The sequence below is a fragment of the Ptiloglossa arizonensis genome, chromosome 3 (genome assembly GCF_051014685.1).
Source record: "Ptiloglossa arizonensis isolate GNS036 chromosome 3, iyPtiAriz1_principal, whole genome shotgun sequence".
In the NCBI taxonomy this organism is placed as follows: Eukaryota; Metazoa; Arthropoda; class Insecta; order Hymenoptera; family Colletidae; genus Ptiloglossa; species Ptiloglossa arizonensis.
This window is the reverse complement of record NC_135050.1, coordinates 24756779-24770434: the sequence shown is the minus strand read 5'-3', so window position 1 is coordinate 24770434 and position 13656 is coordinate 24756779. Positions and strand designations below refer to the sequence as shown.

The following is a 13656-nucleotide window of genomic DNA, read 5'->3' as shown; positions in this document are numbered from 1 at the left end:
CAATACTTATCCTAACGAGTAAAATAATTTTTGAATTCCATTTGAAAATTTTCGAGATGAAAATTTATGAAATAATTTATAAATGTTTCCTTGGTGATTGTTCCAATTTGAATTTCCTTCGTGGAGGATTAGAGAAGAATGTTTGTGGAAAGTTCTATGTTTATTTTATTCGAAAGATGACAACTTGGAACAAGTGGAAGAATCTTTCACCGCGGTTCGAAACGTAATTTTAGGGTTAATACACTCGACAGACATCGTTAAAGGTTTTTGTGCGATTCACAGAAAAGAAATATAGGATTCCGTTCGAAGAATTGCAACCGATTCAGGTGCAAGAAGTTGCGACTCGAGAGCAATGTAGATAAATACCGAGAGACATAATCTTTACGCTCTTTTCATTGATCGAACATTATGACATAGCTGTTCGGGCATGACAAATAAGAAGCACGTGATATCCATAGGAATCGCTTCGAACCAATTTCTAGTACAGGGAAGTTTGCCCTATCTAACTCCAACATCGGACTAAAGGGCGAAGCAAAGTACCTCCAGACACCGAAATACGAAGGGTTGTCTTCTATTTTCGAAGCTGGAAAGATCGAAACGCTAAAAACTGATAACTAGAGTGACAATTTAGTATATCTGGATCGTAGAAAAAAATCAAGAGTCGCAGAATCAACGTTCAGATAATAAATACTCGGATAAAGTCCCAATTTGCCACTGCAATTTCTTAACATTAAAATTCATCTACTCGAAGGACGATAGAAAAAAATCAAGAGTCGCAGAATCAACGTTCAGATAATAAATACTCGGATAAAGTTCCAATTTGCCACTGCAATTTCTTAACATTACAATTCATCTACTCGAAGAACGATCGAGCGTATCTGGAGACTCAAAATGACAGAATTAACTTTCGGATAATTATTGTTTCGTATAATTAAAGTTCCAGACTGTCACTACAACTTTTTACTATTAAAATCCCATATTTAACATTCAAATTTACCGACTCGAAAGACACATATTCGAGAGTATCCATTTCGGTGAAAATCATCTCCGTATCTGCAACAAGATTTTTTCTAATCATCTTAAGCAAAGAACCTAGGGTATTTATTACGATTTTCGTCGCTTCGAGACACTGAAATCGAAAATTAACCCACCAGAATCGTCAATTAGAGGAATAAGAGTTGATTGTTCGAGAAATCACCCACTTGGTTATTGATTTTTAATTAATCGGAGAATCGTATTGTAAAAGTGCAAAAGTTAATATCTAAAGTACGCTCGAGTCTGTGCGTTGCGTAGCGATCGCCTAACCGTTCCATTCGACGGAGCTCCAATTGTCATCGATCAATTCTTACAAATATCGGAAAGAGCCACGTGTTGGCGCGCAATCAAGACGGTGCATAAGGTGCAATTTGGCTACGTGCAGTGATTTCGATGCATCGTTATCTACCTCCTCGCGGCACAGCACGACCGTAAACCACCACCCTTGGCTCACCCTCGAGGATCCACGCTGAGGAGTATTATTAGTATCGACGATCTTTCTAACAGAATATTCTTCGCGCGTGTTTCGTTCCTGGTGTACTTTCTCGTAACCAATCGCGTTTCGTCCTAAAACTTTATCACCCGGTGTGTTAATTTCTCGGGAGAACGCCTCGAGTTGTGTACCGCGATCTTCGAACTCTGCAGCTCAGATTCCTACCCTCGGTTCGACACAATGTTAAATAGCCCCTGAAAAGAACGACTGTGTAACTATCAAGATCTTCGTAACGCGATAGTCTTTGAATTTTCCAGGTATCTTTTTATCTATGAAAATTGACCTACTTTTCTTCGTGGTACCCCAAAGTCGAGTCTTCTACAGGAAGTGGACTAAGTAACAACCGTGGTAACCAGTACTCTCTACTCTATTCTACTTGGTAGTCTCTACCTTCAAAATCTAAGTGAAAGTCGTGGTAGCAGAACTCTCTACTCTATGTTACTTGGTAGTCTCTGCATTCAAAATTTTACCAAGTGATAATTACAGTTACTCTCTATTCTATTCTACTTGGTAGTCTCTACCTTCAAAATCCAACTTAGTGAAAGTGGTGGTAGCAGAACTCTCTACTCTATGTTACTTGGTAGTCTCTGCATTCAAAATTTTACCAAGTGACAATTACAGCAACATTACTCTCTATTCTACTCTACTTGGTAGTCTCTACCTTCAAAATCTAAGTGATAGTCGTAGTAACAGAACTCTCTATTCTACTCTACTTGGTAGTCTCTGCATTCAAAATTTTACCAAGTGACAATTACAGCAACATTACTCTCTATTCTACTCTACTTGGTAGTCTCTACCTTCAAAATCTAAGTGATAGTCGTAGTAACAGAACTCTCTATTCTACTCTACTTGGTAGTCTCTGCATTCAAAATTTTACCAAGTGACAATTACAACAACAGTACTCTCTATTCTACTCTACTTGGTAATCTCTACCTTCAAAATTTTACCAAATGACAATTACAGCAACAGTACTCTCTATTCCACTATACTTGGTAGTCTCAGCCTTCAAACTCGATCACTGTTACTTTCCCTGAAGATTTACAACGCTCAGTTCTTCGCAAGCTTGTTACCATAACATCCATAGATACTCCATAATAAACACTTCTCTATCCTCTCGTAAATTGCATCTTCACGCTAGCTATCGATCTCTATCGTCCTCCAACAGAAACGAACCTTTTCCAAAAAAGTTCCCCATCGCTGAACCCATATACAAGACGACTCTCTCGTCAGTGGACTCGAGCACAATGCAGCTGCCTAAATACCTCGACGATAATTGCACCGTGATCCTCGTTTTTAATTCGCGGACGTCGCAAGTTCAGCGGTAGGTCGTCGAGCAGTCGATAACGCAACAGGGACATCGGCCACCTCGCTGTACACAGATACGAGATTATCGCTGGAGTGCTTAGGCGGCGGCCCTTTGAGCCCACTGGTGAGAGAATCGCAATCCAAGGAGGGTTCTCAACGTGTTCCCCCGGAAAGACAACGCGGCGGACGACTAACCTGTAGCTTGTCGCGTTCTGCGCATTGCGCTCACGGGTACGGAAGCTTATCGCCTGTCACCGCGTTCATCCGAAGATCGCAAATCGTACCACCCCTGAGGATCCTCTGCCAGGTGATTCGACTCGTCTAGGTTTGGGTTCAGAAGACCCTACTTGGTTCTTTCGCGTGGTAAGGGAGTCACAACTGTTCTTGGGGTCGTTTTTAGCGCTAGAGTCTAACCCTTTGCACTCTAAGCTTCTTTGCTACCAGAGAATCTAGATGGAATCTAGGTGGAACTAGTTCCAATCTAGAATGGAACATTTTTGTATACTTTGCATAGATTTACACTCTACAAAAACGTAATATTTCCATTCCAATTTGAATTCCAAACCACCAAGTTCTCCCGGTACAAATAATAGTACACTGAATTAGGTAGCGACCGAGGATCTCTTCTCGAGTCCAAAGGGTTAACACGGTCTACCAAAGCTATCCAGAGATCCTCCAACAGTAACCAACTTTCTCCAAGAAGACCCCCCATCGTTGAACTCGTGTACGGAGCGACTCCGTCACCAGTGGACGAAGCAACGAGGACACAGGCCATTTGGTGACCGTATCCGAGCGCAGGACGATCGCCCAGGTGTTTGGACACTCGTGTCTACCGGCCAAGAAACTCATCCTGCGTGCTTATCGTTCATAGAAAGTCTCTCGGTTCGTCGAATCCCCCCAGAAAGAGAACCCGGATACCGACTAACCTGTAGTAAGGAAATCCCTGATGAACGTGCAGGTCCATGGGCATGGCGGGGTGCGTGGGCCCGTGATGTGCCGGTGCGGGGGCGTACTCGGCACCGGCGGCCAAGGGTGGCTGCATCATGCCCGCCGCGGCGGCCGCATGGTGCCCGGCGAGCATCGCCCCCCAGTGGAAGCCCGGTGCACCAGGCATCGCCGACGGATGTTCCAGTTCGAGGCCGCGGTGGCTCGCGGCTGGCAGGACGCCACTTCCGGCCGATCCACCGGCGATACCAGCGGCTCCACCAGCACCGCTTCCGGCGACGCCGCCGCCGCGGTGCATCAGCCAGCCCTCCACCACGAACGTCGATGCTGTCCGCGCGTCGCAACAACACCGTGGCCCCTACGCAGGCCGGGGGTGGGAGGGGGGGTGTCACCGGCGAGGTATATCTCACGCTGCACGCACTGCGCGACGTCAACTACTACCACCACCACCACAATGCAGCAGGCAACCAACAACGACGACAACAACGATAACCAACAAACCGAACCAAATAGAGAAACGAACGAAGGAAAAATAAACGAAAAATACGATACACTTCCGTCTCAAGGCGGCGAAACGGCAGGTAGATGGGTCACGGTGCCGACACTGACCGATGTTTCGCCCTCCTCGCTCATACGCGCACCGTTCACCCCGGGTATCAATCCACCCGTCTCCTGCCCGAGAAACGATCTTATCCCGTTGTCTGCGTCTCGTCCGGTCTCGCACAACCACCGCGCGGATGAAACTGACCGACTCGTCGGTTACCCCGTAACGAGAGACGATTCACTTTTGACACACTGTCGACACATGTTCTCGGCGGTCCAGGGGCGACGCGAGCCGGCGGCCTCTCCGCGAGTCTGCCACCGGCCCCGGAACCACGTCTCCACCGGGGCCACCCTCGCGGAGCGATCGCGAGGTTAAGGGTCACCGCACGTTACGCGGCACGGCGGCACGGCGGTACGGCGGCACGGCGGCAACACGGGCCTAAACCTGGTGTGCGCGACGTCCGCGTCGCCTGGGATGGTCACGGGTGACGCGTGGGAGACAGGTGGTGGCGTTCCCGTGGCTTCCTCTCGCGAGCCGCTGCAGCTGGACGGACCCGGAGAGTGCCGCAGCCTTTGGCTCGGCCATGAATGACGCGACGCGCTTCCAGCTACCTCGCGGAGGCGGGGCCTGGATCGCGCCCACGTGACACCTACCGCCTCCATCCTCTCCCACCGTTACTCCCCCCGACGAGCACCAACGCCACCCCTCCCTCCCACCGTACCGTTCGCCCCGCGGCCGACACGGAGTTGCCCGGCCGTCCTACCTAACCGCGACCCGCGATCACTCTCCCTCCATTCGGACCCGCTCTCTCCACGCCAGCTGCCACCACCACGCGAATCCACCACCAACGTCGCTGCTACCACCACCGCCGACGTGGAGGACGACGAGGAGGACGACGACGACAACGACCACGACGCACCGTCGATAACCGACGCAGAACCGATCTCACCGAGGCATTTCGTTGCTCCGGTGAAGAGAACAGAGGATCTTGGTGTCGCTTGATAGTCGTGGAGATTAACTTGGGCGATTTTAGAGATTCTTGAAAATGAGTTTAGAGCGAAAGGTTTTATGTAGCGACGACGACGACGTATTGTATATAATCGATGCAGAACCGATCTCACCGAGGGCTTTCGTTGCTCCGGTGAAGAGAACAGAGGATCGTGGTCGATGTTCGCATCGTCTTGATGTTCGTAACGATTTTAGAGATTCTTGAAAATGAGTTTAGAGTGAAAGGTTTTATCTAGCGACGACGACGACGCATCGTCTGTAATCGATGCAGAACCGATGTCACCGAGGTCTTTGGTTACTCTAATAAAGAGAGAAGAGGATCTTGGTGTCTCTTGATGGCCGTGAAGATTGACTTGGGCGATTTTAGAGATTCTCGAGAACGAATTTTGGACCAATGGTTTTATGTAGCAACGACGACGACGCACTGTCGATAATCTGTTGCAAAACCGATGTCACCGAGGTCTTTCGTTACACCGATGAAGAGAAAAGAGGATCTTGGTGTCTCTTGATAGTCCTGGAGATTGACTTGTGCCATTTTGGAGATTTTCGAGGACGAATTTTCGGTGGAAGGTTTTATATAGGATCTTCAGTGATCATAGATTTTTGAATATCTGTAGATAATGAGATAAGTTAAAAAAATCGGTCAGCAGTGATCACAGTGTTAGCAAACGTGTAAACACGCGAGACAAATTGGGAGAAGATTCTTAATTCGAAGTTGGTGTTCCTGACGCTGTACTCTTCGCCAGTCAAATACTATTTTATACCAGAGGTAGGAATATTATTATTCGGTTCATATTTGTCTCGTCGTAAAAGCGATAGTCGCTGATTGGTCGCTAGGAGGAGCAAATTTCCTTGCTATGTATCGTGAATACTCGACAAGTTTAATAAGATCCTCGAAGTAGCGACCCGAGGAGCGAGTAACGAGGATAAGTTCGAGTAATTAAACTATATAGACTAGACCCTATCCAGCGAATGCTATATAACATCGTTTGAAAGAAGCAGGACCATGATAGAATGACAAGGACCAAAGTCGAAACAGTGTCTTATAGTCCAGAGGTGTTAATTTATCGAGCTATAGTTAACAGTGCAAAAATATTTGAGAAATTAGAAGAATACTTTCGCGATAGAGTATTTATAGTCTAGGTGTCATACTTAAGTTATTGGACTATAGTTAACAGTACAGAAAAGTTTGAGAAATTACAGGAATACTTTCATGATAGAGTATCTGGAGTATCTATATTCCAGAGATCATACTTTACTTATCGAACTACAGATAACTATACAGAAAGATTTAAGAAATTAGAGGAATACTTTCACGATAGAGTACTATATCTATAGTCCAGAGATCACATTTATCTTATCGAACTATAGATAACAAAATATTTGAGAAATTAGAGCAATACTTTCACGATAGAGTACTATATCTATAGATCAGAGATCGTATTTAACTTATCGAACTATAGATAACAAAAGATTAGAGAAATTAGAGCAATACTTCCACGATAGAGTATCTATATTTCAGAGATCATACTTTACTTATCGAACTATAGATATCAGTATAGAAAGATTTGAGAAATTAGAGGAATACTTTCACGATAGAGTACAACATCTATAGTCCAGAGATCCTATTTAACTTATCGAACTATAGATAACAAAAAATTAGAGAAATTAGAGCAATACTTCCACGATAGAGTATCTATATTCCAAAGATCATACTTTACTTATCAAACTACAGATAACTGTACAGAAAGATTTGAGAAATTAGAGGAATACTTTCACGATAGAGTACAACATCTATAGTCCAGAGATCCTATTTAACTTATCGAACTATAGATAACAAAAAATTAGAGAAATTAGAGCAATACTTCCACGATAGAGTATCTATATTTCAGAGATCATACTTTATTTATCGAACTACAGATAACTATACGGAAAGATTTGAAAAATTAGAGGAATACTTTCACAATAGAGTACAACATCTATAGTCCAGAGATCCTATTTAACTTATCGAACTATAGATAACAAAAAATTATAGAAATTAGAGCAATACTTCCACGATAGAGTATCTATACCCCAAAAATCATACTTAACTTATCAAACCATAACTAACATTACAAAACCATAAAAATTCTACGTTTCTATACACGATGAAAAACTATCCAAAACCTAGAAACTTTACTTAACGTCACCCAAATCTAATTTACGCGTATCGCGGGGAAGTGTTTAAAAAGAATTAGAAAAATACTTTGGCAATGAATAAGTAGTCGTAGGGACGCCGTTTGGGTCCCGTGCGCAGATTTCGACGAGGTTTCGAGTGCTCCGTCATCGGCCGTCAAACTCGCGAGGCGGAGGAACCGCCTCCGATTACGTGGCGCGGAATGAGAGTGCACGTCGACACCCTCCGTGAATCGACCGAACGGTAGACGCAAGCTCGTTCTGACGTAACACTTGTTGAGTCGATTCACCCCCGCGCGGTCGACCGTGTCCCTCGGTGGACATTTCGCGAAACGACCGGGGGATGCGCGAAGGAATTTCTGTTATCAGCCCCCGACCTGTCCATACGCGGGCCAACTTTCCAACCGCGTACGATCCTCGTCCATTGTATCGCGGATATACGCTGGAGACGTTTTACCTACGCGAAAGAATGTGCGTTCCGGATCGATACGGTATCGCCTCGCGTAATATCCTAATTTCTCTCTCGCGTTGGAGAGTGCCACGTTACTCTTCTCGATGGGTTTTCGCTACTTGAGAGGGAAATTTAGTTTTATTACAATTTTTGCGTCACCGGTGCGAAAAGTTACTTTAAACTATGGCGAGGTTACTCTTTATCGGTCGTTGATGTTACTTTATTCGTTAGGTTCGAACGTGTTTGGAAATTTACTTTTATTTGTTGTATTTATATCGTTTGGGGCAAGTTCAAGCTGTCGTGAAAGTTGAATTTTAAATACAGTCGAGAATAAAACATTGAATATTATTAGAGTATTTCATAGAGATTTTCTTGCATCGTGAAGAAGTGAAGTTTCTTTTGGAATTTGATGGCTCTTCAGATTCTGAAGCCTTTTGAACGCGCGAGATCTTCGGTATGGAAAAATAAGTATTGTGGACAGCGGTTCGAACTGCTGGGAATAATATATAAAATACGGGGGGCGGGACGCATCCTCATAATTCTATCCCACTACCCTAAAGTGTCAGGAATATATCGCGTCTTCGACAGTTTTGAGGATTCTTTCGGGCGTGGGTGGAATCGAATAACTCCTGGTATAATCGATGCATAAATTGTATGTTCAATGTAAGTCGAAGGATATGAGTTGAACAATATTTATATGCGGCTTGGAAACTGATTTTTATGAGGTGTGTTAATATATTTACCAATATTACCAATAGCAAGGTATCGATAGTAAGTTACTTGATCAATAGTAAATTATCAATAAAAAGTTACTGGACCAGCAGTAAGTTATCAGTAGTAAATTACTAGAGTAGTAGTAAGTTATCAATTGTAAGTTACTATATCCGTAGTAAGTTATCAATAGTAACTTAGTTCATTTTCTAGAGCATTTACAAGTAGTCAGTAAGTCAGAGCATTTACAAGTAGTACTAATAGTAAGTTACATTTACAAGTAGTACCAATAGTAAGTCACAACATTTACAAATAGTACCAATAGTAAGTCACAATATTTACAAGTAGTGCCAATAGTAAGTCACAACTTTTACAAATAGTACCAATAGTAAGTCACAATATTTACAAGTAGTGCCAATAGTAAGTTATAATATTTACAAGTACTACCAATAGTAAGTCACAACATTTACAAATAGTACCAATAGTAAGTCACAATATTTACAAGTAGTGTCAATAGTAAGTTATAATATTTACAAGTACTACCAATAGTAAGTCACAACATTTACAACTAGTTCCAATAGTAACTCACAACATTTACAACTAGTACCAATAGTAAGTCACAACATTTACAAGTAGTACCAATAGTAACTCACAACACTTACGAATAGTACCAATAGTAAGTTATTACCTTTAGTACTTACCGATAATTCCCAATTATTAAAGAAGATCATTTTTTTGTGTACAATAGGGAAATATAAAGAAAGAAAAGAAGACTTACACTGTTCCCATCCAAAAGGGTTCGGTTATAGTTCACGTTCCAATAATCGTGAATCCACCGCGTTACGAAACTCTATCCAATCAAAAGCATCCAACTCACTCACCTACCGATTTCATCCCCGTACAATTATCAAAAGTATCGGCGTACCGCGCAACGAATGCCCCCGTTTCTGTTACATTTCACGACCGTGTCCGCGATAGGGATTCACGAGAGCCGAATTATTATTTCTAATCAGAGATTCAGGTACGCGAATGGAAAATAAAAACGGAGGCCGGACGGGAGGGTTAAATCAACCCCCTGCAACGGCGACCCGGTTGTAACCGGGCTGCTACAATAAAAAATTTAATCAAAATGCCCTCTTGGTAATTTACAGCTCGCACAGTCTCAACCCTTTGGGTGGAGAGGGTGTGGAAAGAGGAAGACAGGGGTTGGGGGGTGGAGGAGGGTGTTAGGCGATCCTGCTTACTTAAGCCGGAGGGTCTCCGGGACGATAGAGAGGAAAAGAACCCCGTAGGAGTCATAGAGCAGCGACGACACGGACCATTTGCACGCTTGCTGGAGGGTGAGAAGAAGGGGGTCATCCCCGTAAAAAATAATACTTCTTGTCTTCGCTCATTTGCCGCTGTTGAGCCAGCCTCGCCGGTGGTCTTGTCACTCGCGCGCTTACCTTCTTCCTCTTCTCCTCGTAAATTACAAATTAGAGCCGTCGACTTGGCTGTTTAACTGTTGGGGAAAGGGGGTGGATTCTGGCACGTTGCAGCCAGTCCAGATGCTGGCCAGGATGTGTTTCGAACCTCTCGCGAACGTTGTTCCAAGAGTTTTAGGTCTTTGCTGACAAAAGAGAGACATATGGTGGAATAATGTTAAAAATCTTGTTCTTGTTTCTTTTTTTATACTTAGGTGAACGGTCTCGGTAGAATGTATCGATCGTTCTCTCCAAGGACTAGTATCTATTGTACAAGTTTATTTGTTGGACATATACTCGCGATAAATTCTCCTACTGCTGTTGCTGCAGCTACTGCAACTACTAGTGCACCTGCTACTCTTGCTACTCCAGCTACTACTGTTAGTATATACTATTATTGGTGTAACTAATGCTGTTGCTCCTACTACTGTTACTATTGACACTGCTGCTCTTACAATCACTACCACTACTACTGCTATTGCTCCTACTAGTTATTACTGCTATTGCTCCTATTAGTTGCTACTGCCACTACTACTTATATTGCTCCTATTAATTGCTACTGCCACTACTACTGCTATTGCTTCTATTAGTTGCTACTGCCACTACTACTTCTGTTGCTCCTACTAGTTGTTATTACTACTACTACTGCTGTTGCTCCTACTACTGCTATTATTGCCACTGATACTATTACTGCTATTGCTCATACTACTATTATTATCCCCACTCTTGCTGCTACTACTACTATTATTATTGCTACTGCTGTTACTACTGCTATTGCTCGTATTATTGCTGTTGACTACCACTGTCATTATTGCCACTGCTGCTGCTATTGCTCATACTATTATTACTAATGCTATTGCTCATACTATTATTACTAATGCTATTGCTCATACTAATATTACTAATGCTATTGCTCATACTATTATTACTAATGCTATTGCTCATACTATTATTACTAATGTTATTGCTAATACTGCCACTATTGTTCCTATAAGCACTCAAATTTATATCATTATTATGTATTTCCACGGTCATGTTTACCTCCCCTTCAAAAGCTCAGATATGTGATCGTAAGAGAGCATATTCAACAAGAATAAAATTATCCAAAATCAGACTTGTTTATATTCCCCGCAATTCTCTCTTCCTCATCGTCGTTCAAACTATCCTGGATTCCTGAAATTGTGTCGTCATTTCTTAATTACTCACTTTTACCCAATAAATTATTTATCAGAAGGAAGCGAACGAAGAAAAGTCAAAGAAATCGAAATACCCCGAGTTCCTCTTTTCATCAACCGAAACATACATTTTGCGCGTTACCAACAAGTGCCTTGCGCAAATATTTACACAATAATAGAAACCCGAGTAGTATCTCGAGTTCCAACGATTTCCAGTTACATATTTATCCTACACGAAACTCGTTTAAAAATCTTATTTTACCAGACTCACGAAACAGTTGACTTCTCTTCATCCAACCGACCAAATCCCTACAAGATAAACAATCCAACCTACGTACGTGCCTTATCCGTGCACCGAAACAAAATGTCGCGACACAGGGGTGTACGTAACACGTTGACCAATCACCGTTACCGAAAACTCATCAACGACGATAAACGACGTTTAATTCGACCCACCGAGATTCACGCGGGCGTTTCGCATTCCACGAAACGTAATCGAATCCGGTGATTTACCAACGGTGCACCAATTACGAGCAACGGTATCCTCGCGGTGGTAATTAAGCCGAAGAAAAAAACCGTCCCGGGAAGTATCAATCGGAACGATTACCGGTGGAATCTATGCAATCGGCGCTAAGAGCTTACGCGATGGCCCGGTGAAACTATATTGGAATCCTCACGGCTCGGTAATACCGGAACGTACGTAATCCCGTTTCGAAATTGCAACGTGTTACTCGTCGCATGATTAAAGGGCAAATCTATGCACGTCGGATTAAAGACCGCACGGTCGCAGTAATAATTTATTTACCAGTCCCGACTTACGATATCCTGGAACCATCGAGTGGATTCTCAGAGAAAAGTTCGGTCCGCGGCCGTGCCTGGCTCCGGGTACAGGTGTGAGTCGTAATAACACGGCGGGTGCGCCCTTTAACCTCTAATATCCCTACCTTCGCGCTGACTTCACTAAGGCCGCCACAATCGGGCGCAGGTACACCGCAATCATCCTACCTCTGTATCAATCGGCCCAGTGGATTATTATTGCGGATACACTTAGCATTGCGCTTTCTCTCTCGGTAAGTTTTGGCAAGCGAATCGCGGACCATATAGTACGAGACAGCTGCTTGTAAGTTCGCTTTCGGGAGAATTCTCGTTTCGATGACTCGTGGGAGTTCGTGTAGTAGACGTTTGTAGGAGGATTGGAGCTTCTTCAGGGATACTGGGTTAGGTGATTTTTACTGGGTGAGGAATGAACGAAAATGTGGAATATTGTGGAAGTTGATCCGAAGGACTTTTGGAAGATTGTGGATAGTGTTTTTTAAGTGTGAATGGATGGTCGTGATACTGGGTGAGGTGATTTTTTTGGGTATGAATTAATAATGTAGAACAATGTGATAGTTAATTCGAGGGACTTTTGAAGATTCTAGCTAGCTTTTGGAAGATTGTGGATAGTGTTTTGTAAGTGTGAGTGGATGGTCGTGATACTGGGTTAGGTGATTGTTTTTGGGTACGAATGAATAGAAATGTGGAAGAATGTGATAGTTAATTCGAAGGACTTTTGAAAATTGTAGCTAGCTTTTGGAAGATTGTGGATAGTGTTTTGTAAGTGTGAGTGGATGGTCGTGATACTGGGTTAGGTAATTTTTTTTGGGTACGAATGAATAGAAATGTGGAAGAATGTGATAGTTAATTCGAGAGACTATTGAAGATTGTAGTTACCTTTCGGTGGTTTTGTAGATGCGAATGGATAGTCGTTAGGTGATTTCTTTTGTATGTAATTTGTAGTAGAGGGCAAGTATAGATAAAATGTATACTTCTAGAAGGATAGTGGGTGAGGAAATTTTGGTGTATGAATGAATAAAAATATGGAACAATATAAAAATTAATTCGAGGAACTTTTGAAGATTGTAGCTAGCTTTTGATGAATTTGTAGATGTACAAATTCCTATACAAGATGAGTAAGAATGAACGAATGATAAGATATATTGTATGTGACTTGCATTGAAGGTATAGGTAAAATATATATTTCAAGTGGAGCAATTCTTTGTGTAAAAATGAATAAAAAGGAAATAGAGGAAGTCGTTGGTCTGTCCATTATTCGTTATTTCTACTTGCATTTAGGTTTGTAAAATGTTTGTATTACGATGGCGTGATATTATTACTATTACTTTTTGCTACAAATTTTGACCAGTAAATATATTTCTAAACTTACGTAACGAAGAGTTTCTTGTAAAACGCTTTAAATAAAGAATAACATATTTCTTTTACCAACGATCGAGCATCTCGAAATCGATACTCGATAGTCGTTGAACGCAGAAAGTTGGGATCGGAAGTATCGTCGAATGAAACGAGAGACA

The 13656-nt window shown here is 42.8% G+C and overlaps 1 protein-coding gene across 4 annotated transcripts in view; it reads right to left on the bottom strand.

Moving 5' to 3' along the window:
- The window catches only part of LOC143143979 (protein trachealess-like), a 303155-nt gene extending 298334 nt beyond the window's left edge, over window positions 1–4821 (bottom strand). For all 4 annotated transcript variants that reach the window (XM_076305878.1, XM_076305877.1, XM_076305879.1 and 1 more), the window contains exon 1: window positions 3760–4821. In XM_076305878.1, the coding sequence (XP_076161993.1) occupies window positions 3760–4076 (317 nt within the window). In that variant the 5' untranslated portion in view covers window positions 4077–4821. The remainder of the gene's footprint in view (window positions 1–3759) is intronic.
- Between the last annotated feature and the right edge of the window lie 8835 nt (window positions 4822–13656).